Here is a 23,175-nt window from a genome sequence, read left to right as displayed (position 1 = left end):
CATTAAAGGATAATTGTGCTAGAGCTGGAAATAGCCAGGACAGGTTGACCATGATCCTCCAATCCAGGAGCGGGGCAGGGAGCCCAGACTCCGCTCTCAGGAGAGTTTGTGTGCTCTCTGCACAAAGCAGGGCGACTTCGGCGGAAGAGGTGGAGTCCATTCTTTTGCAAGGCTCCTGGGAGGATTCTCCTGGCTGCTGGAGATTTTCCTTCCCTCAGACAGATGGAAAACCTGAAGCCAGGTGTCCTGCGTTAGGCCAACTGCTGTTGTTGAAAGGGACACTTGGGGTGGCAATGGCTGAGGCAGGAAGAGCGTTACTGTCTTCCTTCTGAAGACAAGGTTCTTCAGAGAGGTGAAGGCTACAAGCCTTGGAAATGGTTTGGGGCTGGGAATCCCAGGTGGAAGGAGCCACCTCCTGGAAAAACCAAGGCTTGCAAGCACTGAAGGACAGTCCCTCAGCCTCTCCCCCACCCTCCTGCTTTCCTTCTTGCACTCATCATCCTCATGAACGCTTCTTGGACTGGGCTGTGCTCCCACTGTGAGAGCGAGGTGCTCAAAAGCTCAGAGCTGCAAAACTATTACGGCCCCAATTCCTCTACAGATCTAGTGGAAGATGCATCCCTCAGCACGCAGGAAGCCCCGCTGGCCTTTTGCACGAGCACCAGTGGCTTCTCCTTAAAGAAAAGAAATGAGGAGCGAAGGGCAGGTAAGGATGTGGCCAAGATCCTCGAGGATCGGGGGGAGAGCAGTGGGAATGGAGCCAAGAAATCTCAGCCTGGAGAGCTTCTCTTGATCGGAGAGGAAACCCCCTCCATCGCCATAATTTTGCTTTATAAATGCCTAAAAGTTTAGTGAAAATTAGACGTAGGTGTCTAGATGAGCTTTTACCCACCATTGTAACACTGCTCAGCACCTTTGAGTGCCACTGGCTTAACTTTTCTGAACAAATTAAAAATAAAATCCTCAGTTTGGACCTTTTTTTCCCCTGTTTGCAGCTGACTCAGTGTTGGAAATCTGTGCTTTTCCCAAGGTGACTCCTCGAAGGGAAGGACGGCTCCAGGCAGAGCCGATCAGCTCGAGCAGAGGAGAGCGTGACTCGCCGTAAGTTATTGAAGGAACTCTGCTCAGCGCATCAAAACCCAGCAGCCTCTCAACCGATTATTCAGCTGTGAGGTTAGTGACACTGGAAAATACTGGATTTGACTGGATTTGAAAGCGATAAAATGCACAACGATAATCAATTTCCAGGAGCTGAAGCCAGGCGCAGTCGAAGCAAAAATACACGGGTTTTGGTGGTGACTTAACATCATTAAAAAAGTGTTCCTTGTTAGGCTGATAAATTACTGAGGGAAAAATTGAGAAGCCTGATGTGTGCAAATCCAGAGCAGATGCTTCTGGAAGATGCTACAGATGTTGGGCCCGGGAACTGGTCATCTTGGATGAGAGTTCCAGTCTGGGGACCAACCTGAGGGCTGTCAGATGAGGAAATGGGGCTTTTCTGACGCCCAGACCCCAAACCCTGTGTCTGAGAAGTCGCTGAGGTCGGTCCTGGGCTGTGCCCGAGGATGTCTGCGCAATTTAATTTCTCCCTGGCCCTCCGTTTCCCACCTGCTCAGATTGGCTGCTTCCCTCCATCGCCTACTGAACAGTCCCGTTTCCCATCTCCCTTCGGACTGGGAGCGCTGGGTTAAAGCCACCCTGGCAGGGTGTCAGCATTGCACAACCGGTTAACCCTCTCGGGATGGGAGAGATGGGGAAAACAAAAGGCAGAAGAACGGAATTCTCTGCCGGTGACACTTTCTCCCAGCCAACAAACACAAGTTTTATGAGCTAACCCCTCTCGGATGCTGCGTTCCAGCCTGGTAACATTTCGGTAACGCATTGCAAACGCTTGACTCATAGAAACTTGGAAGGCTGGAGCCGGGGGAGGGGGAAGAGCGTCACATTCCCATTCCCGGGCAGGGTTTGGTTGTCGGATTGCTTCTCTTTTTTTTTTTTTTTTTTTTTTTCTTTTAAAGAACTGAAACTTCTCTCTGTTTGATGAAAAAGAAGTGTTTTTGCCTGACGCTTTCACCACTTGCATTGTGTTTGGGAGAGGGGCAGGGGGAGGAGGGCTCGCACTGCCAAGGGAGGAACCCGGGGCAGCTGAACTCGCTTTTCTTCTGCAAGTTTTCTTTTTTTTTTTTTTTTTTCTCCCTCTGTGTTCCCAGGACAGGGTTGGCTTTCTAGGTTTGATAAAGCATTTCCTTCCATTGTCATTCTATACGGCCTCTGGGCCCTTCTCTCGGTCCCTCCCCTTCCCCGTCCCCTCTCTTTCTCTCTCTCTCTCTTCCTGAACTTCAGTGAATCTTGAGATATAAAGAAAGCAGCTGCCTCCCTTCAGCACATCCTGAACAATGAGACCTCATCTCCAAGGGCTTTAATTCCTCTGGATGCAAGGACAAAGCCAGGGTGAGTAGCCTGCTGCTGACTCTGCCGGTCACTGCGTCCGCGAGCGCGTCCGTTCCCGGTGGGTGCTGGCGTCCGTCCCCGCGGTGCCGGGGTCCCGTCCCCATGCCGAGGCTGCGGAGGTATCGCGTAGCGCACGAGCGGATGCTGGGAGCCTTAAAACTCCCAAAACCCAACCAGCGATGTCCGAGAAAGCGCTGACGCTGTCCCCACCGGACGCTGTCCCCGTCGGACGCGCGTGTGCTGGAGAAGGCTTTCCCACCTGGCTGCGTTGCCTGGATTTGGGGCACCCATCGGCTCCCCTCCTTGTGAGGCTGGGCAAAACCTGGTTCTCGGTAAGGTGGGAGGAATCCTGATCTCAAAAGGTAAAGAAAAACAGATATGATGCAATCAGGCGTGACTCTGAGCTGGGCTGCAGGAGAGAGGTTTTTCCCCGCAGCTTTGGGGCTGTGCAGTCCTAAAAGAGGAGGTTGGGAAGGCGCCGGGTGGGAGACACCTCCACAATCCAGGAACACTTGATTTCGGAGGCAAGGGCTGTGTCGTGCGGATGCTGCGGACCTTCCTGCCGGTGTTCGTGGCGTTTCTGCTCTCCTGCCTTGAGCAGCCTGGTAGGAATTTTCCAGCCCATTGGAAATGGCACAGTGAGAGACAGGCTGGAGCGCAGGGGAAGTTCTGCTCCGGGCAGAGGATCGGTGGCTCACAGCCGCTGTGTCCCGGGTGGAGCGCGGCCGGTCGCTCCGTGCTGGGCGCCGCAGAAAGCGGGCAGAGGCGCAGCGTGCCGCAGTTGTAAAGGGTTATCTGGAGCCTGGTTTTGCCCGAGCGATCTGGTTAGATTGTTCTGTGGAACAATCAGGAGGAAAAATAGAGGACATCTCTGCAACAGCGTGATGTACGTTAACGAAGGGAACTTAGGACAAGTGATGAAGCTGCTGCCTGGCTTGCAGCTTCCAGCGTGGGGTCCCATCTCACCCTGCCAGGGAACTGCAACCGCTTCACACGGGAGACCATGACGGACACCAAGGCCTATCCCACATAAATCTTTAAGATCTTCCCAAGGGATTGGGTGCCACAAAAAAGCACATTGTAAACCTGCCAGGTCCTCCAGAGCAGCTTCCCAGGACACTTGCTCTGCTCAGTGTGCACCAAACCCGCTCCGCGCTCCCGGCGCTTCCCCGCGGCTCCTCTGGCCGGCCTCTGCAAACAGCTACAATACCCTCATTGCGCGAGATCGTCCTTCCGAGGTGTTTGCGTCCCCTGAGCTCTCGTGTGCCCTGGTGTAGCAGCCTCCACCGTCACTGCAAACTTGTTTTGCTGTGGTGCTGGGTGGCACTGGGAAGGACAGAGCAGGGACCGTGACGGTGAAGGATGTCCGAGATCAAAAAGTCCCCGCTCTCACTCGTGTTGGCTCCTCTGTCTGCTCAATCACTTGCAATGCGTTCCCTGCCTTCACGTTACTCGGGGTAACTGCGGGAGACGGGTGAGCACTGTGAGTACAGGTGATGCCCGCGGGCCGCAGAGCCGTGTAGGGACCTGCAGGACAACCTGGGCTGAGGACGGTGGTACTGGATGCAGATGGGAAACACGGCGTGCTTAAGGGAGATTTTGTTGTGTTATGGAACGTTCCTTAGACTGGTAACCACCGGAGTTTGAAAGAGCAGAGCGGGGAAAACTGGTGAGATGGAGCAGTAGGGAGAGGAGATGCTCCAGCAGTGCTGCCACTTCTCCCATCTCTCAGCTGCCCCTTCGCTTCTGCCGTTGAGCTTGTGCGCTTACAGTGCGGCTGAGCTGGGTCCTCAGGTTTATTTTTAACCTCGATTGCTCGATGTTAACTCAGTGGTGGGGTTAACAATACAACACCACAAGTGATAGTAGTGCTGCCGCTGAGAGGGGCCATGGACTGCGACATGGGGTGGGACCCAACGGCCTCGGTGGGAAGTCTTGAGGCTCCACTGCCAAAGACCTCGTGAAGCGGAATGACTCCCGGGTTGAGGAGTTGACTGCATGCAACTAAACACAGCCCAGATGCCGTTGTCTCAGTGCCCCCCTTCCTTTGAGTTTCTTGTCTTCATTTCCATCTGTCTCCAGTATCTGCTGTCTGTGCTGAAATATGACCCAGAGGAAACAGAATCTTAGCCTAGGCATCTGAGGTTCCCAGGATGGGGCATGGAAAAGATCGGTCCCTGAAGGTCCATAGCAAGCCTCCGTGCCATAATGACACGATTAGAAGTTCTCCTAAAAGCTTTACTTCAGGTGGGTTTCCCAGATTTCTGTCTTTTGCCCTGGAACAGGAAGGAAAGTCTACGACAGGGGTATCCCTGAACTACGACAGGGATAACTACAATTAGGAAGGTTTCCATGGTGTTATCAGTCTCCTTCGTCCCACGTGTAGGCTTGTCAGGTGGAATTCCTCCACCTTGAGGTGGATGAGCCCAGCCAAGCTGCTTGGCCTTGGCGGCAGTGGAGGAGAGGAGGAGGAGGAGGCGGCTCTTCTGGGGACTGTTTGTTGTGGCTGAAGTAGAGACTTGATGTGCACTTCTAATCTGGGTAAGTTGAATCCTGCTGGTAGCAGCTTCAGGAGAAGCTCTGTCCTTACCGTGTTTTAATCTCACTGGAGTGAATTTTTCTTGGAAAATGGGAATGTTGATGTTGCCCATCGTAGATGTAGAGCATATTTATGGCAGGGAGCTGTGTTTTAGGAAGCAACGCCTTTGAGAGGCTATAGGAGGCTTTGAAAGGAGAAACCGACTGGTCCTGTTTCTGGTATAACACTGCAGTTGAAAAAACAAGCACGGTCTCAGGCCTTATGAACAGGGAACGATCAAAGAAGGTATAAAAGAACACTTTTACTGCCCATTAAAGCGTTGCTGGGACTGCCTGGGATCTGCCCCGGTTCAGGTAGCCATTGGGGCATGGCGTCGTCTTCGGCTATAAACAACCTGAGAGTCGTCCTGTGTTCTGCACCTCACAAACTCTTCAGAACACGGCTGGAAGCTTTCTAGGAGACCTGCGGAGCTTGTGGCTTGTGCAGAACCATCTAGAAAGCCTCTGTGGTCTGTTATGTGGAAAGTCAGAGTAGCCTGGATAAATTTTTGAGCTTTTTTTTTCTCCTTAAAATGCTATTTCTAGTCCGACACAGCATCAGGTGCTTTCCCTCCATCGCAGCACAGCTCTGCCTGTGCCATTCTCTCTCAGCCAGAGACCTCTGCTAAATCCAGCAACGCTGGGCGGCACTCCGGTTTCTCTGGAAGTGGACCAGGGGTCGTAGTTGAGATGGCGCGGGAAGGGACGCTAGGCTAGATGGACGTGAACGGGATTATTCTAGTCCCAGAAGGATCCGAGCCTATCGACCTCAGGGAGCTGTCGCATTCACCTCAAATCCCCTTGACTGAGTTGAAGTCAAGATAAAACTGGGCTTTACAGAAGCAGAACGAGGGAGGCGCGATGCGCATCTCCAGACTTGATGCTGAACAGATCTCAGCTCTGCGGCCGGAGGAAACCTCCAGAGCTGCTGTGCTGCTGCCGGGACGGGCGTTTCTCCAGCGGGAGCTGGCCTGTGTTGATATAAATACAGGTGAAACCTTTGGATTTAACGGAGCTTTTCGGAGGCGTGACTGTGTCCCCTCGGTTTCCAGGAGGAGATGAGGACTTTGCTGCCTCTGAGAGCCTTCCCCAGCTCTGTGCCCACAGTCCCCTCCGGAGCCGCCGCCGGGAGCTCGTCTGTGCTCTTGGCGCTCGCACAATGAGGAAACGGGCCAGCATTTCCATATTAGCCACCAACTTTCCAGGGATGTTGCATGTATTTTCCAGCATGGGATGGAACGGCATCGGCCACCCTTTCATCCAGCTAGGCCAGGGCTGCAATTCTGCAGTAGGAAGGACCAGACGTTGTTTAAAAAAAACTCAGACGAGAGCATTCAGCGTGCGAAGGCCCGGAGAGGCCGCTCCTTCAGCACTGTATTCAGCCCACGTCCTGGCACTTGGCCCTCACGTATTGTCCCTGCTGGGATGTTTTGGCAAGGCACGGTGATTGCCGCTGTCGCCAGCGCTGCACCCTGCCCCAGCCCTTCCCTCCGACAGCCCCAGTGCCTCACCAGCGGGCAACTGGGCAGACTGGGCGATGGCAGGAGGGTTGGGTGGGATGGCAACGCTGCTCCGTAGACACTTGTTCCACTTGATGGGGCTTCTTGGCATTTTGATGGACTATCAGAGATGTTTTTGGCATTCATCATCGCAGCTTTGTGGCCTCGTTCCCTTGGTGAAGCTGAGCTGGGGTCGCTCAGTGCGGGCTGTGACACTGGGAAGGGAAACTGGGACAAAGCGCTTGGAAATGGTCACCTGGAACAGTCGGTAAATTGGGACGGAGGTGACACGACGTGTTTGGCCAGGCTCGGGGCGCACAGGGGTAGGAAGGGACAGGTACCCAGCTGCGCCCGTATTTCCGGTGGCGCTCGCCCGTTGGTGGCTCTCCTGGCCGGACACTGCCACGCATTGTGTTTGTGTCGTCAGGAAGATGCGTTTTAAATATGGATTAATTGGGCTGGGCTAATTCATCAGGAAGTTTACTTTAAAAGCAAATAAAACCAGTGAGCAGCTAGAATGCCAGGAAACAGGTAAACTTTTTTTTTTTTTTTCCCTGAACAAACCAGGCGGATGAGGCAAAAAAAAAAAAAAAAATCTTCCCTGAGCTGCAAGCATTTGGCATTTTGTGCTGGCTGCACCTGACGGTGCTGCGCTGTGTGCCGTGCCTGGCAGGGGCGCGGGCGGTAAAACGCAGCCCCAGCTCCGCAGCGCCGGGGCAAGCCCAGGGCAGGGCCAGGGCGTCGGGACCGGGGCGCTGCTGCTTGGCCCCGGGGACGGCGGGTGGAAGCGGAGGGGATGGAGCCCGTGGCTTCTGCTGGTCCCCAGACAGGTAACACCAGCCTTCAGCCTGCTTTAGCCTTCTTTTTTTTTTTTTTTTTTTTTTTCTTTCTCTTTTTTTTTCCTGCATCAGCCTGCTCCTCCTTGGTAACTGCTCACCGCCCTTTGTTCTTGAACCATATTTCTCACCACGTCGTCAAGCGAGCTCCCTTTCAAACACAAAGTCCCAGGACAACCCCAGCCTTTTTGTTGTTTTTTTTGTTTTTTTTTGTTTTTTTTTAATTTTTTTTCCTGTGCTGGCTTTCCTGCTGGCAGAGCCGTTTTTCCAGCCAGCCTGGCTTTGGAGAAGCCCAGAGCACCGGACATGTGCGGAATGAGCGATGGCAGAGCTCCGGGGCCGGGCCTGGCAGACGCTGGGCTGGATGGACAGACGGACACTGGATGGACGGACGGACACGGGGCTGGAGGACCCCTGAGCAGGGTCTCGCAGGGGAGGAAAGGGCTTGTTGTGCGTTGTGGGGACGGAGCATGGTTTTGAAGGGAATACAGGCTTTCCAGAGGTGGAGATGGAGTTGGAGACATCCTGAGGCTTTGGGTTTGAAGCAAAGCTATTTCCTCCATCTCTTCATGCTTGTGCTTTAAGTCTGGTAACGGCGCGCGCTCAGCGTTGGTCGTTCCTCTGGTGAGACCCAGGCCCCGTAACTCCCTCCGTAAACGCTGCGGCTCCGGGGCCGGCGGTACCCACCGGCGCGGGCCGGACCTGGCTGTTGAATCCTGCTGTCTTTTCAGATCAATCTCTTCGCTGCTGTGTGTCCAGAGAAAAGTTGGAAAAACACTGAGAGGTTCCTGGGTGTTTCACAGCCCTCAGCATCCTTCGGTCTCTTTATGGAGGGAAACCCTGAAATTAGGAAAGGCTCGAGATCGTACTCCTGGTGCAGTCCTAGGAATGATTTATAGGCCAGGGACTGTAAATCCTGCTCTACTCAGATGTAATAAGGAAGAATCCCCCGTCCCATTTCCTGAATTCGTGATATTTAAGACAGGTGAATCTGCATTAGAACAAAAAAAAATTAAAAATCTCTGTAGCGGATGGGAAAGGAAACATTCCTATGTGAAACCAGATCTCGAACCAAAGCTGGGAGAAGGAAAGTGGAGACCAGAGGCAGGGACCTGGCTGAAGGCCATGCGAAGTCGCAGCCTCTGAGCCGGGTCGTGGGCAGGACGAAGGTGCCCTCCGCCAGCTCCGTGATCGGAACAGCCCTGGGGCTGCGGGAGACGCGCAGCCGGTTCCCACCTCCCGCGGAGGGTCGCGAGGCACCGAGCCACTGCTGCTGTCCTCCTGCAGATGCTTCTCAAACTCTTCTCCAGAGCCATAAGGCTGGAGCTGAAGGATTTTTATTTTTTTTTTTAATGGAGCTGGGATTCCTGCCTCACCCGCAGCGTTGGGCGCTGGGGACGCATGGGGCCGAGCTCAGATGCAGCTCCGGTCCTTCGCCAAAGCCGAGAGGCCGCCTCTCCCACTTCCCTGGGGCGCTTGGTTCCCGGGGTGGCAGCACCCACCCAGCGTGGCCAGGAGGTTCCCCAATCCCTTCAGCTCTCCGCGCACGCGGCGCGAGCAGCGACGCTGCGAGGGGAAGAGGATGAGGGCCCTTTTCAAGGTTACGAGCCTCTTATTTTTGGACGCGTTTCCCCACGGCTGGAGCCGGCCCAGGCTGCGAGCTGTGGAAGTTTTGGGTTCTTTGTTTGTTTAATTGGAGTGCTGTTTGTTTTTGATCGCAGGCAGCAGATAGGCGCTTCCTCTGCAGGCAGGAAGCAGTGATTTCCTGCTCGCGCGCCGGCCAACTCTCACTGCGCAGGAAACCTCGCTCTGCTGAGTGTTCACTTTTCGTGCAACGTTTCTGGAAGGTCTTTCGTGGTGTTGTTTTGTTTTCTCTTCCCCTCCTCCTCCCCTGCAAGCGGCACGGGCGGTGTTTGGTCTCCGTAGGAAGGATGTGTTGAGACGGCCCTGAGTCAACACGCTGAGCGCGCTGGATGATGCTGTTTGCCCAAAACGGCTCCATCCAGGCCAAAATCTTTTGGTGAGGTCCAAAACGCAGTGAAGACGGTCGCTGCGCTGTCTTCGCACCACTGCCAAGCCTCCCGCTACTGAACACGTTTGGTTTTGGCAGTTATTTGACAACAGCGGTGCGTTACCACAGGCAGCACACGTTTATCTCCCCGCTGCTTTTGAGGACCCCCGTGCAGCGCAGATGCGCGTCCGCAAGCGCCCGATTTCTTCACAAGTCTTGCCAGCCTCTAACTGCTGTTTTGGTGATGTGTGCCTTGTAGGGAAATTTTTTTTTTTTTTCCGGGATGCTATTTAATTGACTGTCTAGGAAGGTGTGTTTGTAACGGGTCACTGCAACGACGTGCCCGGTGTCACGTAAAGACTCAGCACGTGAGCAAGGAGTTAAAACTGAGACCCGGACCGGGTCCACCCGCTGTTTGCGTGCTGTGCTAGACGGACCTTTGGGCAGAGGAACGCTCTGAGGGTGCAGCAGGCGGACGTTTTATTGCCAATTACCAAAGAAGCCTGTGATAGATGGCTGTTCAGGCTCTGCCCGCTGCGGCTGAAGCGGGTGGTGTCTCCCAGCGGTTCCGTGATACCGGCGATACGCCGCCGGTCTTCTTCCCCCTTGGTTCCAACTGCGTGTCCCGGTCAGTCCCACGAAGCGTCCTGGTCAGAGATGGGGTTTGAGCCGATGCTTCACACCAGCAAAGGTGTTTCTGGGGTGGAAAAGGGATGCTTCGGCTTTTCCATCCAATCGCAAGCAGGCGGAGCAGCGGTTCCTTGGCAGCTCCGTGCACACCGGGATGTTTTTACTCAGCGTGTTTATCCCAGTAGTGCCCAGTAGCTAGCCCAGACAGGGCTTCACTGCAGTGCCCGGAGGTGAACGCTGCCGTGTCGGATGGCTCCGGCCGCAGGAAGCCGGGACAGACAGACGGACACCGTGGCATGAGAGCTTCCCAACTGCCTCACAGCGGCAGATGCCGACCGTCAGTGCTGCGCATACTTGTCTGCCCGAGTTTTTAATTATTTTGCTGTCGTAAAGGGGCTCCCCTGCAGAGAAGGAATTTGTGATGGGAGGAAGAGCGGCCGTAGGAACAAAGCGGGGAGAGAAGTGGGGAGCGGGGCAGCTCAGAGCCCTGGAGGCAAAGGATGGGGGGGGATTAATCCTGCAAATGCTTGTGTGCGGGAAAGAAGATGGTCAGAGGTTTTAGCCAGCGTTGTGCAAGAGCAGCTGGCTGGGGCCAGAGGGATGAAACGCCGTGGGGATGTGCAGAGCGATGGGAGCCAGAGGAGGAGGAAGGAGAGGGCAGGATGGCTTCTGCTCCAGCCCCCGTGCAGTTCGGCCGTGGCTTGTGCTCTGGGCCATCCAAGGAAAACATTGCCCTGCCTGCTCTCGCGCAGCCCCGGCCCTCGGCGAGCGCGTCCCCCGCCATCTCGGCCTCCTCTCCCGCCTCGTTCCTGGAGAGCTCTCCATTCCCCAGGCCCCTTCCGATCATTGCACGTCGGTGACATCATTGCCGGTTGCCATGGAAAAGCCAGGTTGTCCAAAACACGACCCCTTGGCCTCATCCCATGCGTGTCAGGAAATGAAGGTTTTATTGTACATCTCTGCCACGGAGCAGAAACAGCCGGAGCGGGAACCGCGGCCCGGGGACAGGCGCACAACCCACCCTCAGCGGGGGCTGCCCGGCGTGCGGCTCCCCGGGGGCCTCTCCCGTGGGGAGCTATTTCGTGGGGTTGCAAGGCTGATTTATGTCTCCTGAGTTATTTCTGGCCTGCTGAGCTTTCTGCTCTGGTCTGAAACGCCCTGGAGGAGAGGCAACCTGAAGCATTTAAGCCGGTGACTGGGGAGAAGGCAGAAACTCTGCACCGGACTCTGAGCAGAGGCAGAAAATGGGAGAAAATGGTCCAAAGGGGCCGGGTGGAGCTGTGGGAGGCCATCGAACACATCTCCCACCTGAGCTGCAGGCTCGCGCTGCCTTTGAAGAGGCTGTGACGTGCAGGGAGGTTTGGCCGCAGAAATTTTTCCTCAAGCCAGAACAAACTGTCTCAGAATTGCTGATGACCAAGAACCCTGCAGACGGCCTGGGGGCTTTGGAAAGCAAACACCAAGTGTCGTCCAGAGGCGGGATGGGACACGATGCTGCTGTTGAAGGAGCCTTTGTTCAGGCAGGAATTACAGCCAGGCTCTCTTTATCTCCCGCAATGTTTGGGAGTGGAGGTGTTTCCCCGAGGAGAGCTGGAAGCCTCAGCCCCAGATCCTCCAAAACCAGGCCAGAGAAAGCACGAGGTGTCCTGCCCGGACCGCAACGCCCGGCTGGATCCGCTCCCTCTGCGCAGAGGGAGCAGAAAAAGCTCCCGTGAGCACCTGAAGCAGCTGGAGGCTTTGCCAACCTCAGCTTCGACTTCCCTTCCAAATTTGCGGCAGGGCCAGCCTTCAGATCGTCACCCGGGCTCGGATGTGCGTCACCTCAGATGCAACGGCTCCGCGGCAGCTCGGGCTTTGACACGGTTCTCAGTTTGGCTGGGAAACGAAAATGCCACCTCTCTTGTTTCCAGCCAGAGCGGCCGAGCGTCTCCGGACGGACGAGCTGTAACATGAGAGCCTGAGACCCAAAGAGCTGCTCTCGCCATTTCACGCTGCTGCATCCCACCGCTGCGCCGGGCAGCGCACGCAGGCGTGTGTGTGTCTGCACACGCGTGTGCTGTAGTGTCCCGGTTGGTGTGTGCCCACATGCACCACAGCCCGGAGCACGAGGGAAGGAAATACCAAGAAGAAAATGCCCCTCAAACAGCACGGCTCTGCTTTCCCACTGCCTAGTGCAAGCTCCTCTTGGGCCTGGAGGCTCTTTCCAGCTCGCTCGCCCCTCCGCCATGCTGCCCCCTCAGACCCGTCCCCCCGAGAACAGCGGTGCTGAGCTGGTTAAACAGCACGCTCGTTCAGGGGTTGCACTGGAAAATAAAAAATTGGAGCCTTTTGGTTTTGCATACCCCATCCGGGGGCACGGTGCCGGCAGCGAGCGTGGAAAGTGCCTGCGTGACTTGTTTTGGTCTCACTTGGCTTGACAACGTGCCAACGCCGCGGTCGAAGCACCCCGGCAAACAGCGGCACGAGCCAGCCCGGCCTCAGAAACGGGGCTGGCGGCGACCCCGTCCCAACCGCCGGTGCCGGCCGACCCGCTGCAGCGCGCTGCGGGCTCCCCGCGCTGGCAGTGGGTGTCTCGGGGTTAAAAATAGCCTCCCGATTTCGGTTGGTGAATGCGGAGGCAGGAGCGGAGCGCTGTTTATCAGTGCCAGGGTTTCCCCTGCGAGGCTGAAATGAGTCAGGCAAGAGACGGGCACAGCCGTGCACATGCCCCACTTCACCGGCGCCGCGCACGGGCCGCGCTGGCGGGGTTTTCGACGTGCTGAGGTGCCTGGGAAGCTGCAGTTCCTATGGATGCTCAGAATGAGTCATTTTCCTACCAGATTGAGCTGCTTTATAGCATCCGAGAGTGGGATGTGGGATGTAGGACGTAGGAGCTCGGCCCCTGTTGAAAACATTGCGTTCTGCCATCAATTGTTGTGCCTCGGCCGCGAAGGAGTTCTTTGCTAAGCTGGCTCAGTTCCCGCCGGTGTTTTGAGCTCACCAAGGGGGTATCGGGGAGGAGGGCGCGGTGGGGGCGGCAGTGGGGCGCGGGGGTCCTGAGCAGACCCGCCTCGCTGCAAGGCGCCGGGCTCCGCTGGCGTCCCCCCGACCTGGGATGCCTCCGCACCTCGGGGGGCCGGGCAGGCGTCACCCCGACTTTTCTAAAATGTGCAAAAAAAATTTGTTTCTGACGTGGAGGTCGCGTAACTTAGGCTCCGTAATCCCTGGGTTTTAGAGAAGCACAAGTGAGGATTCTGCTGTCCCTGAAGGTTTTGCTCCTCAGGCAGCTGGGCTCCCGTGCGCAGGGGGGTTTGCAGGTCCACGGTCTGGAAATGCTGGAGGGGTCCCGGGTTCTTTCAGCTGAACTGGTAAAGTCTGGTTGTACGAACAAAAACACTGCTGCAAGGTTTTCTTGGGCTCCCAAATGTAAGGGGGTGGAAAACAGGGATAACTGCTACTGGGACAAACCGAGCGCTTGTGACTGCCGATACATCGCTGACGTTTGGGGCCCGTATAGCAGCTGCAAAGGGAGGAGAGAGGGAGTGACACTGCCATTGCTGCTGTTTAGACCCGTGTGTCCGGCCTGGGCGCTCGGAGCCCACCGGCACCGCGCGGCAGGGAGGGCTGGCCGGCGCTGCTGGGAACAGGAACATTTTTGGTGCCGCCTTAGGAACCTCTGTTTACGTGCGTCATCCAGTGATGCCTGAACGTAACGCCATGGGACGCTGCCTTCACAGCCCTTGCCTTTCTCTTGTCTCTTGACAGTCACCAAGCCACCAGCCCGTGTTTTCACAGGGCTACGGGCTCGTCTCCATCGCCCAGACCCCTTGCTGCCCTCTGCCTGGTACCAGCTTCACCGGAGGGTGATGGAGCCTGAGCTGCAGCCTCTGCCCCGGCGCTGAGACACGTGGGAGACGCGTTTGTCACCCCAGGCCGGTTACTGCACACAAGGCAGCAGCGTGCCGCTGCTTTTAGCAAAAGGCCGAAGCACAGTTGCAGGGTTTCTGAGGTGGGGATGATGGAGTGCCTTGTCTCAGCCCCGCGGGTAGGGGGACAGGACCGAGACCACCCCCTGGCTCCAGCCTTTCCCCTCCCATGCCCCCACACCTCCTGAGTCCCAGCCCAGGCACCCAGAGACTCCCGGCACCGTCCAGACCCCGATGCCTTCGTGTCCCTGAGGTGAAGCATCCGCGCACAGGGAGGTTCCCGATGCTCCGGAGCCCTTTTCCCACAGCGTCAACATTTTCAAAACCAGCAGCTGGGGCCTCAAAATTACCCAAACCTCATTTTTCAGAGAGGGCGGCACAGGCAACGCTGAGCCTCCACATAAACCTTGGCACAGAGGAGGTGCAGAGCCAAAACCCGGCGTGGGCAGCATCCCACGGGCAGCATCCCGAACACCCCAGCCTCGCAGGAGCCGGCTGGATCGGCTTGGCCGGGGCTGGGCTGCGGGGCCAGGACCCGCCGGGGAATCGAGGGCGCTTTTTGGTGGCTCCTACCCCGCTCGCCTGCGCAGCAGCAGCTTCCTGTTTGACTCACACCTGACAGCCCCGCTGCAGAAGCCGGGGCCTCTCGCGCTTGCGAGCGGCTGAATGGGGCTGTTTACAATTAGAGAAGATGGGATTCCCAGAAAGAGGCTCAGACCGGACATCCTGAAGCGAAATACCCCGGGCGTCACCGGCTAAAAATAACCCGAGCAGAACAGTCACCAAACAAACAGCGCGTTAGCACGAGCCCCGGCACCCAGCGCTCACGCATCCCACGGCACGGGGGGGAGCGGCGGGCTCGGAGGGGCTCCGAAAGCTCTGGCGTTCCCTACCCCTGCGGGGTTTTTCTGGCGTAACGTGATGCGACAAAGGCTGGTGGCTGCCGCTTGCCGTGATTTCCCTCTGTTTCTGGTTTATTTAGCAGGAGAGGGGAGTAAGGCAAGGGTTAATATATAAATAAAACAAATTTTGGGCAGAAATGGCTGGTGGAAATCAGTTTGGCCTGACAATGTGCTGGGGAAAGCCGTGGAGGAAGGGAAGCCCAGCAGGAATGGGCTCTGTGAGGACGGGGACTTCGCTGGCCGGTTCTGGACCTGGGGCTGGTTTCCAGTGTCCGGGTGGGCACGTGCCATCGCGGCCGGCGCCGGGGGATGCTGAGCAGCCTTGGGGAGCGGCGCGAGCTGCTGCTTCTCATCCGACGTCTGTACTGGGAACACATCTCCCACCGGGACCCCCTGCTCAGGCTGACAGGGGTTTGTATAGCAAACGCTCCCAACAGCCGGGGGGAGCCAGCCCCGCGGCACCGCTCAGCTCAGCGCGGACGGGTGGTCTCAGCAGCGCTGCGGGTGTTTCTGAGCGGGGTGCTGCTGCGGTTTCCCACTCACATCCCCGGGGTAAGCAGGTGCCTGGCCTCAGAGCCTTTTCCAGCCTTTCTCCGGGGCAGCGCCAACAAAGTGGCTGGCAGGAACAGATTGCACGTGACGAAGAGCAGACAGCGCTCACTAATCCCGTGTGACATCTTCCAGGACCCGAGTCAGAGCGAGGGGAGGAGAAGGTGCTGAAGTCCCCGGTCCTTGGAGCAGGGCTCAGGAAATGAGGACGCGACGGCGGTGGGACCAACCTCAGCCTGAGCCGAGCCGCGCGTTGCGGTAGCCCCAGCACCAAGCAGAGAGCTGCTGGCTTTGTACCTCCTCCCCGATGCTTGCCGGCTTGAGGAAGAGACAATAATTTGGAACAGAGCAAGAGGGCAGAGAAGAGATGGTAGAGACTCAGCCCAGCAGCCCTATGGTCCAGCCAGCCCCTCCTAACAGAGATTTTGGTAGATAGGAGCTCTGTTACATGGCACTTACGCAACAGGTTGCTACGAGAGGAAGTCTCTCTAACCCCAGGCAGTTAGTGGTTGATTTATGTCCTACAGCGTTAGATTTTACAAGTTGCAGGGGTGTTGCATAAGAAGATAATTTGACCCTATATTTCTTATAAACTTCTTCTGTTGGGGAACATCTACTCCTTTATCCGCCTCTCGCATGCCTGATACCTTGGCGATGTAGAGGGAAGGAAAATTATACCGCTCATGTTATCTTACTCAGGACAGTGAATCCCTGAGTCCTCTCAGAGGATTTGGGTCTTCCTCAACTTCTCCTGCTCTCTTCATGTACCGAGTGATAGCTGGTGGCTTTTGCTCTTAAGCAATAAACGTGGCAATGGGAAACGCCAGGAGTGGGGACATGGACGATTTTGCACCACGTTGCTTAGTTCATGTAAAAGCTGACCCTGGATTTAATGGCCCCGGGGTCCACTTCCAGTCCCACGGTCCTTCCGAGGTAGGAGCTGTCGCTTAGCGGGAGCCAACTAATTTCATGGCAAGGGAGAAGTTTTCTGCCTCATGGAAACTTCGCTTGGGCTCTCTCCTGATTTGCCATGTGCCTTTAACCTAAAATGAAAGTTATTTAGGCTTAAAGCGCGCATTAGCAATTTGTGAACAGAAGGACAATTACAGGGAGAAAACTAATTTCCACCAGCGTGGTGGGGGAAAGTCACTGCTACGCTGTCTGAGCCGCGGCGTCCTTCCCAGCAGAAGAACCGGCCCGGGTTCTCTGCCTCCAGCTATTTCGGATGACGATAGTTTGGGAACTCACCCTCTTGTTCTTGGAGCCCCGCCACGGGCTGTCTCGCTGCTACGGCAGCGGCAATGCCTCCCGGCCTTCCCATCAACAGCCGCCCGTGTTCAAAAGCTTCGTTTGCTCGGTGGAGGACCGGGCTCCTCCATCTGCTCTCGACTGGCCCAAAGCGGGGATGGCTGCGGAAACAGCCGGCTGACAGTAAATATCGCATGGAGGGACGGGCTGCCAAGCGCCGGACGGACGATACCGGGGCTCTGAGATGCCGAACGGAGAGCTGGGGCAATTCCTGCTTTGGTTACAGGCTCCCCCAGCGCCACGGAGCCGGCCCGCCACGCGTGGGCATCGGCTGCGCTTGGTGCAGAATGGGGGGACAGCGTCGCCTCGTTTTTCTCGTCTGCCTCATTAATCGGGACCGGCCCTTCGTTTGCGTGGGCGCCTGCTGCCATTTGGAAATCTGAGCTTTAGACTGTAAATTCTCCTAGGGAGGGATTTTTCCCTTTCTGGGTGAATGTGGGTGGCTCCGGAGCTGCTCCAGTTTTAGTATCCCCGCACCACCCAGATATAAACCGGGCATCTCGCTGCATCTGCTCCCGGAGTATTCATTGTCCGGGAATCCCCGGGTGAGCAGCTACGCCAGCGGGAGCATTGGCGCAAACAGCCCATTTTCTGCGACAGCTCAAAGTGTTTGCAAAAGGTTGATAGAGTCCCGAGAGCTTCTGGCAGCTTCATGTTATTTTGAAACCGGTTGGCCCCCAGCTGGGTGTGAGAGTAAAATGAAAGGATGCGAGATAAACCCACTTGTGCGAGAGAGCGAGCCGCTGCCCGAGGCAGCGCAGCATCAGAGGTCGTCATTCTGAAACCGAGCATGGAAACTGCACCGAGAGGAAAGCTAGAGAGCAGGGCTGGGGCTCCTCGCCACGCACGGCGCAGACCACACTAGAGAGCGGCTCTGCCAGGGGACCGTCGCATGCGCCGGGGCGAAAGAGAGACGGAAACTTGAAGGGCAGCAGGCAGCTCCGACCGGGCAGATGAGCACTGACAACAAAGGTACCCTCGTCCTCTCTGGGCGGCTCTCGTCCAGCCCATCTTTTGTGATTAAATGTCTCTTTGGGCTTTCTCTGTCCTCTGCTCCTCACCGAACACCTCTGGCGCGTCGCTGTGACCGCCGCCGTCGTCGCACGGGGGGTTTTGGGCATCGCCTGACCTGTGCGGCTCGTGAGGACAAGGAGATGCGGAGGGGGGCGAATGGTGGGGTGCGGAGAGGGGGAGGCTCCGCTCGGTTGTTAGAGCTTGTGATTGCATCTTGTTTGCTGCCAAGCGAGCTGCCAGCCTGCTCGAGAGCCCGGGTAACGTTCATCAGGAAATACGGGCGGCGTGTGCTGCGTTCGTGGCTCCGGCACCTCGTGAGCCAGACCTGCCCTGCCCAGGAACATGCAGGGAGTCAGGGATTTTTAGGCCAGTGGACCCATTTTTGTGTGGTGCGTACTGTGTTATCGCTGACGCTCTGGCCTGGATCGCCCTGGCTCAGCATCTCCATCCCAGCCGGTACAGCCTCTCTATTTTAAGTAGCTGAGAGACGCTCTGATGGACGGGCCGTAGTCAAGGATACAGAGGATCTCCTGGTGGACATCAGCCAGGAAGGGAATGGCCGACACGGCAGGTGGCTCTCGCTCATGTTCACCGTTGGTGGCTCACCATACAGCATGTGACAATCTCCTAGCAGGTGGGGCTATCTCCTCTTTTTCAGCTGAGAAAGGTGCTGCGTTAGGTGTAGGTAGGAAGGTAGCTGCATGGTAGGAAGCAGCACTGGCTCTTGTGGGACACCAGAGCTCTCCAACCTCCAGGCTAGACGCTCCGTCACAGGTTTTCACCCTCAAAGCATGAAGTTCTCATTGCTGCTCCTCAAGACCCTCCTGTGTGCGCTGCGCTGTGGACACCGTGTTGCTGTATGACCCACAGCGTGGGGGGCTTTATTGGGCATGAGCTCCGGCTCTGTGGTGCTAAGCCATGACGAGATACAACGGCTGCAGCATTTGCTTACGTCACATGAACGGCTTTTTCTCCCTACACCGGTATTCGCCTTGCAGAGCCCTGGCCTGGACCAAGTGTCTGGAGCCAGGGCATGGAGAGCACCTCCCCACTTTCTCCATCCCAAGACAAATATCACAGCTCTTCCATCTTCTCTTGCCACCCCCTGGGACTTCCTTGCTCTCTTTGTGTGAGCAGGTTGGGAAATTGCATCAGGATAGAAACGCACGGGTCATGGCACCATGGTTACGCTGTGATGGAAGAACTTGAGTTTTGTCCTACCTCAAAAGCACTGAAACTGCTGTAAAGCTTCCACATCCCAGCCTGGGAATTTCCAACTAAAACAAACTGGTTTTGGTTCCTCCGGGCTGCAGAGAAAGCTGAGCACATGCTCAGGCTGCTCTAGATGTTTCAGAAATCAGGACACAAATTGGAAGAGCTTTACTTTTAAAGTATCAGGACCCTTAAAGCTAAATCTCATGATCTGCCAAAGGGCATCCCACATGACTTTTGGATGGTTGACCTTGGCAGCACAACAACTGTGTTTCAAGCACCTCATCTCCTGGCTTTGAGGAGGATAGTGAGAGAGAAAGGAGAGGGAGAGGGAGAGGACAGAGCACTGGGGAAAATGGAGCCTTACACATGATGGGATGCTGTTGAGAAGTGGGTGAGAAAGTGGAGGAACTTTGTAGACCTCATGGAGCAGGAAGGCTTTCAATCCCAGGGTTCCTACAACCACTTCCAGGCCAAGAAAGCACCTTCAGGGCTGTTCTCTACAGCTGGAGACAGCACCACCTGATCATGGTCAACAATTAGTGCAAATTGGAGCCAATTACAGTTGGTTGGCAAGGAGCAGGAGAGAGATGCAGCAGACCCTCTCCCCTTTCACCCACTCTTTCCTCTGTTGCTTTCCTCTTGTATTAAAGCTTCATCAGTTGTCTTTGTTCCCCGCCTACGGCGGTGAGGCCAAATGCTTCTTTGGAGGAGAGAGGGAAGGAACTGAGTGAGAAAAGCAGCTCAAGATGTTTGCAAGGCAAGAGCCAAAGTGCACCGAGCCGCTGAGGATGCTCTGGGGTAACTGAAGGCTTCAAGGAAAGCTGTGGGAAACAGTCCTCGAAGGACTGGAAGTTTTGAAGGATGCTAGATTCAGGTAAGAGGTAAAAAAAAAAAAGAGGCTCTTTTGTGGCATTTCCAACAGGTTTGGTTGTGCTGAGTCTGATGGGCAATTCTGGAGGGCTTGTAGACTCTGTAGCTCATGGCCAGACTGCAACGGGGACCAGAGATGAGACCTTGTGGAAAAAAACCTTGGGGGGTGTCTTGATTCAAGCCGTAAATCTCTGAGTGGGGATAAGAGAGAAATGGCTGGGTCTCGGCTTTGGTGGGGGATCGAGGCAATGCCACCGGCTGAGTGGTCCGTAAGTGACAGCCTGCAATGAGACGCATGGGGAAAAAGTGAAGACTCCAGGGATGGGGCTGTGAAAACGCCAGCAGGGAGTTGGTAAGGAGCGGCTGGGATGGATTCGTGTGTCAGGAGCAAGCACAGGCACCCAGGGCAGAGCCGCTGCCTTCGGAGGGAGGAAAACTGCAAACCCCTTCAGCTGATGATGGAAAATACCTAAAATAAGCAGAATTTACATATTCTGTGTGCTGAAGAGGGTTAATGCGCAGTGGCTAGGCTCCTGTACTCAATGCTACCAAAACCACTTCACGTACGGGTGTAAGGTCAGGAAGCCCGGCGGTTAAAGCCCACGCCGCACGGACAGGGTCACTCTTCCCATGGGTGTTTGTCACCTCTGCATCAGAACCCCAAAAGATCCCGACTGGTGGGACAAAAAGGGTAAAAGTTCTCTTTTGCCGTCTCTTGGCGGGCTGATCTACCACGGTTCAGAGACAGCCCTTCCAGGGCTGAGCGTGAGCGTAGAGCCTTGAGCTGACGGTGGGCAAAGAAAACCTGAAAAGGTGCAGGCTGGGCAGATAAAAGCTCTTCTGGTGGTAATTTCAGAACTTTATGCCCAGCCTGCCTTTACCTGGTCTTTCCCTGCGTTTCCTGGGAAATGATGGTTTTGAATCAATTGTCGCTGTTCAGAAAATGCCTCTCTGGTGAGAGCTCCTTGCCCTGCGATCGCAGCCAGAGCCAGACCCCTGCAGCAACAGCAGAGAACGAGCCACATCTCATTTTTAGGAGTTTTTGGGGGCCTTTTCTTTAACGAAAACAGGATGATTTCCAACCAATTACTTTGAATCTGAAGGGTGAGTAATCGCACAGTCATGGGGATGGTGAGGTTACAATTGTCAAAAGGAAGCCTTAAAAATTGTTGAGCGTCGCGTTCAAAGCTCACGCGAGGGCAGCGCCCGTGTTATGGGGACCACAACGTGCTGAAACGTCGCTTAATGAAACCTCAAACTAGACTGCTTATTGTATGAGCATCAGTTTTTAAAAATAGCTCTGCTGGAAACGTTCACGTCCATTGTGGGCAACTGCGGTGGAGAAGGTCGGAAGAGAAAATCTGAGCAGCTGCAGGGATGAGTGTGGAAACGGGAGCGTGCACAGGCAAGATTTAATGCTCTCTGCTTTTGGGATGGCTCTGTGGGAGAGGAAAGGAAACCTTCAGCCCTCGGCGAGAGGAGGTGGAGAGGAAGCGGACCTTGAGTCAAAGCTGAAGAGGCGACGAAGGGCTCGGGGAGCGGCAGTGGGAAGGGTGTGTAGGCTGCGGCCCGGGGATGGCTCCCAAGGCAATGAGCTCCGGGCTGGGCTGAGACCTCCGTGGTTTGTCCCCTAAGGGAAGGTGGCCCTTGAAGAGGCTGGTGTGAACGATGAGGAGCTTTTTCGGTGAGATCCAGCCCCGATGTCTGTCCCAAGGAAAATTCACAGGCGTCTGGCTGTGATGCCTCTCCCAGAGCCTCCTGCCTCTGACTTTTATTTACCTCCCTCGTGAGATAAAATCCCATCAGAGTTATTAGCTTGGTTTCAAAGACGCCATCAATCCCAACCGAAGCCACGGCTTAGCCAGCAAAGCGTTAAAGTCTGTCCTGGAAACTCTCCGGGAGGAAGGGAGCTGGCCGGAGGCAGGCTTGGGTCCGCGCCAGCCTGCAGAGCCGCCTGGCCACCCTCCCTGCCAGCCCCCTGGCCAGGGCACACGCACGCCTCGGGTTGTCCCCTCGCTTTCTCGGGATTTCTGTGATCTGTGGGGTGAGCAGCGCTGGGTTGCTTGTCCAGACATCCCAGCTTGCTCCCAGTGGCTCTGCTGGCTTCTTCCTCCATCCTCCCCCATCACAGGGGGGTTTCACCGGCACCCCCAGAGCACTTTGTGTAGCTACACCCAGAAATCCTCCCCACTCCTACCACAGCTGGCCCACGTCCCAGCTCCGGGAGGAAACCCAAGCCATAAGGGATCTCCTCACGCTTGGAGATTTTTGCCTTTGCACCCACTGTCTACCGCTTCTGGAAGCTGCTTCGAGGCATGGCACAGCGGAGAAGGTCTCCTTTGGGATGGCAGCGACACGGGCACGTCCCGGGAGGAGGGAGGGCTGAGCCGAGGAGGCAGCCTGGAGCCGGCTGGGGAGTCCCTGGCAGATCTGGCCCATCTGCCGTGGCATGCAGAGGGCTGGGAGGCCGTGGCAGGGCTGCCAGCAGCGCTGCCAAGCACGAAACGGAAACGCAACCTCAGCCTGAGAGCAGAACTCCCCTTCGCTTGGAGGTCCGGGCGCTTCTGCAGCCGGGCTGCTGGCACGGCTGCCACCCCGGCCCCGCTCATGGTGACCCTGGGGAGGTCGTGGTGCCCGGCGGCTCGCTGGCAGCGCTGAGCCGGCCAGCCTGAGCTGTTCTTCCCCACAGCGTCTCTCACAAGGGACATCTGGGTCAGTTAGAAGCAGAAGCCACCAGGACTGGCCTGGCTGTGGGTAGGATGTGGTTTCTCAGCAGCCTTTGGGCACGTCCGGGGGTTTTGGACACCTCCATCCTCACCCTCGTTACATTTGCCTCTTTGGTTGTCACCTTTTGCTCGCTGAATGTCCTCATTCTGCAGTTGCCAGAAGTCACTTTGGGCTCCTCTGCGGCTTTGCCTTGACAAACATTTTGCTGTCACACTTTGTGGGACTGTGGGGAGAAGAGGAGAGCTGGTGCCCAAACTAGCTTCAGAAGGTGGACTGGTTGGGTGAAAGCAACCCCGGGGCACCCAGGCTGTCAGGAGCCGGTGGGTTTATTTGTCTCGCTGAATTAATGTTGGATCCGGCACTTCCCTCGCCTTCTCTGCCAGGGACTGCAAGCTCTGAATGTTTTGGAGGAGGCTGCGAGGACACCTCTGTACGGGTGTCCACTTGGTGGCACTGTGTCTGCCCTGGGTCCTGCAGGTGAGGAGCCCGACCCACTTTTGGGAGATGCTTTCAGACCCTCCGGCTGGGTTATACTGGTTTATACTGGGGGTCAGTGGCAGCGGCGGTGCTCGGGGTGCCCGCGCTGCGGGGCCGCTCTGCAGCGATGCTCCGCAGCCGGGCTCGTCACCGTGGCGCATGGCAGGAGGAGCTGTGAGCAAGAACTGAAAGGAGAGAGGTCCT

The 23,175-nt window shown here is 56.3% G+C and overlaps 1 protein-coding gene across 3 annotated transcripts in view; it reads left to right on the top strand.

Moving 5' to 3' along the window:
* Positions 1-313: 313 nt before the first annotated feature.
* HDAC7 (histone deacetylase 7) overlaps positions 314-23,175 on the top strand; it is an 87,448-nt gene continuing 64,586 nt past the window's right edge. Inside the window, exons 1-2 of one of the 3 annotated variants that reach the window (XM_086768786.1) lie at positions 314-706; positions 996-1,173. Coding sequence is in view for 1 of the 3 variants with exons in the window: in XM_086768782.1 (XP_086624908.1) it covers positions 2,433-2,451 (19 nt within the window). In the remaining 2 variants the exon portion in view is untranslated. The other 2 variants (XM_086768782.1, XM_086768785.1) reach the window with 2 other exon arrangements.

Source organism: Chlamydotis macqueenii, chromosome 29 (assembly GCF_036417535.1).
Source record: "Chlamydotis macqueenii isolate bChlMac1 chromosome 29, bChlMac1.mat, whole genome shotgun sequence".
Classification (NCBI taxonomy): Eukaryota; Metazoa; Chordata; class Aves; order Otidiformes; family Otididae; genus Chlamydotis; species Chlamydotis macqueenii.
The sequence above is the reverse complement of the archived record's forward strand: the minus strand, read 5'-3'. Positions and strand labels throughout refer to the sequence as shown.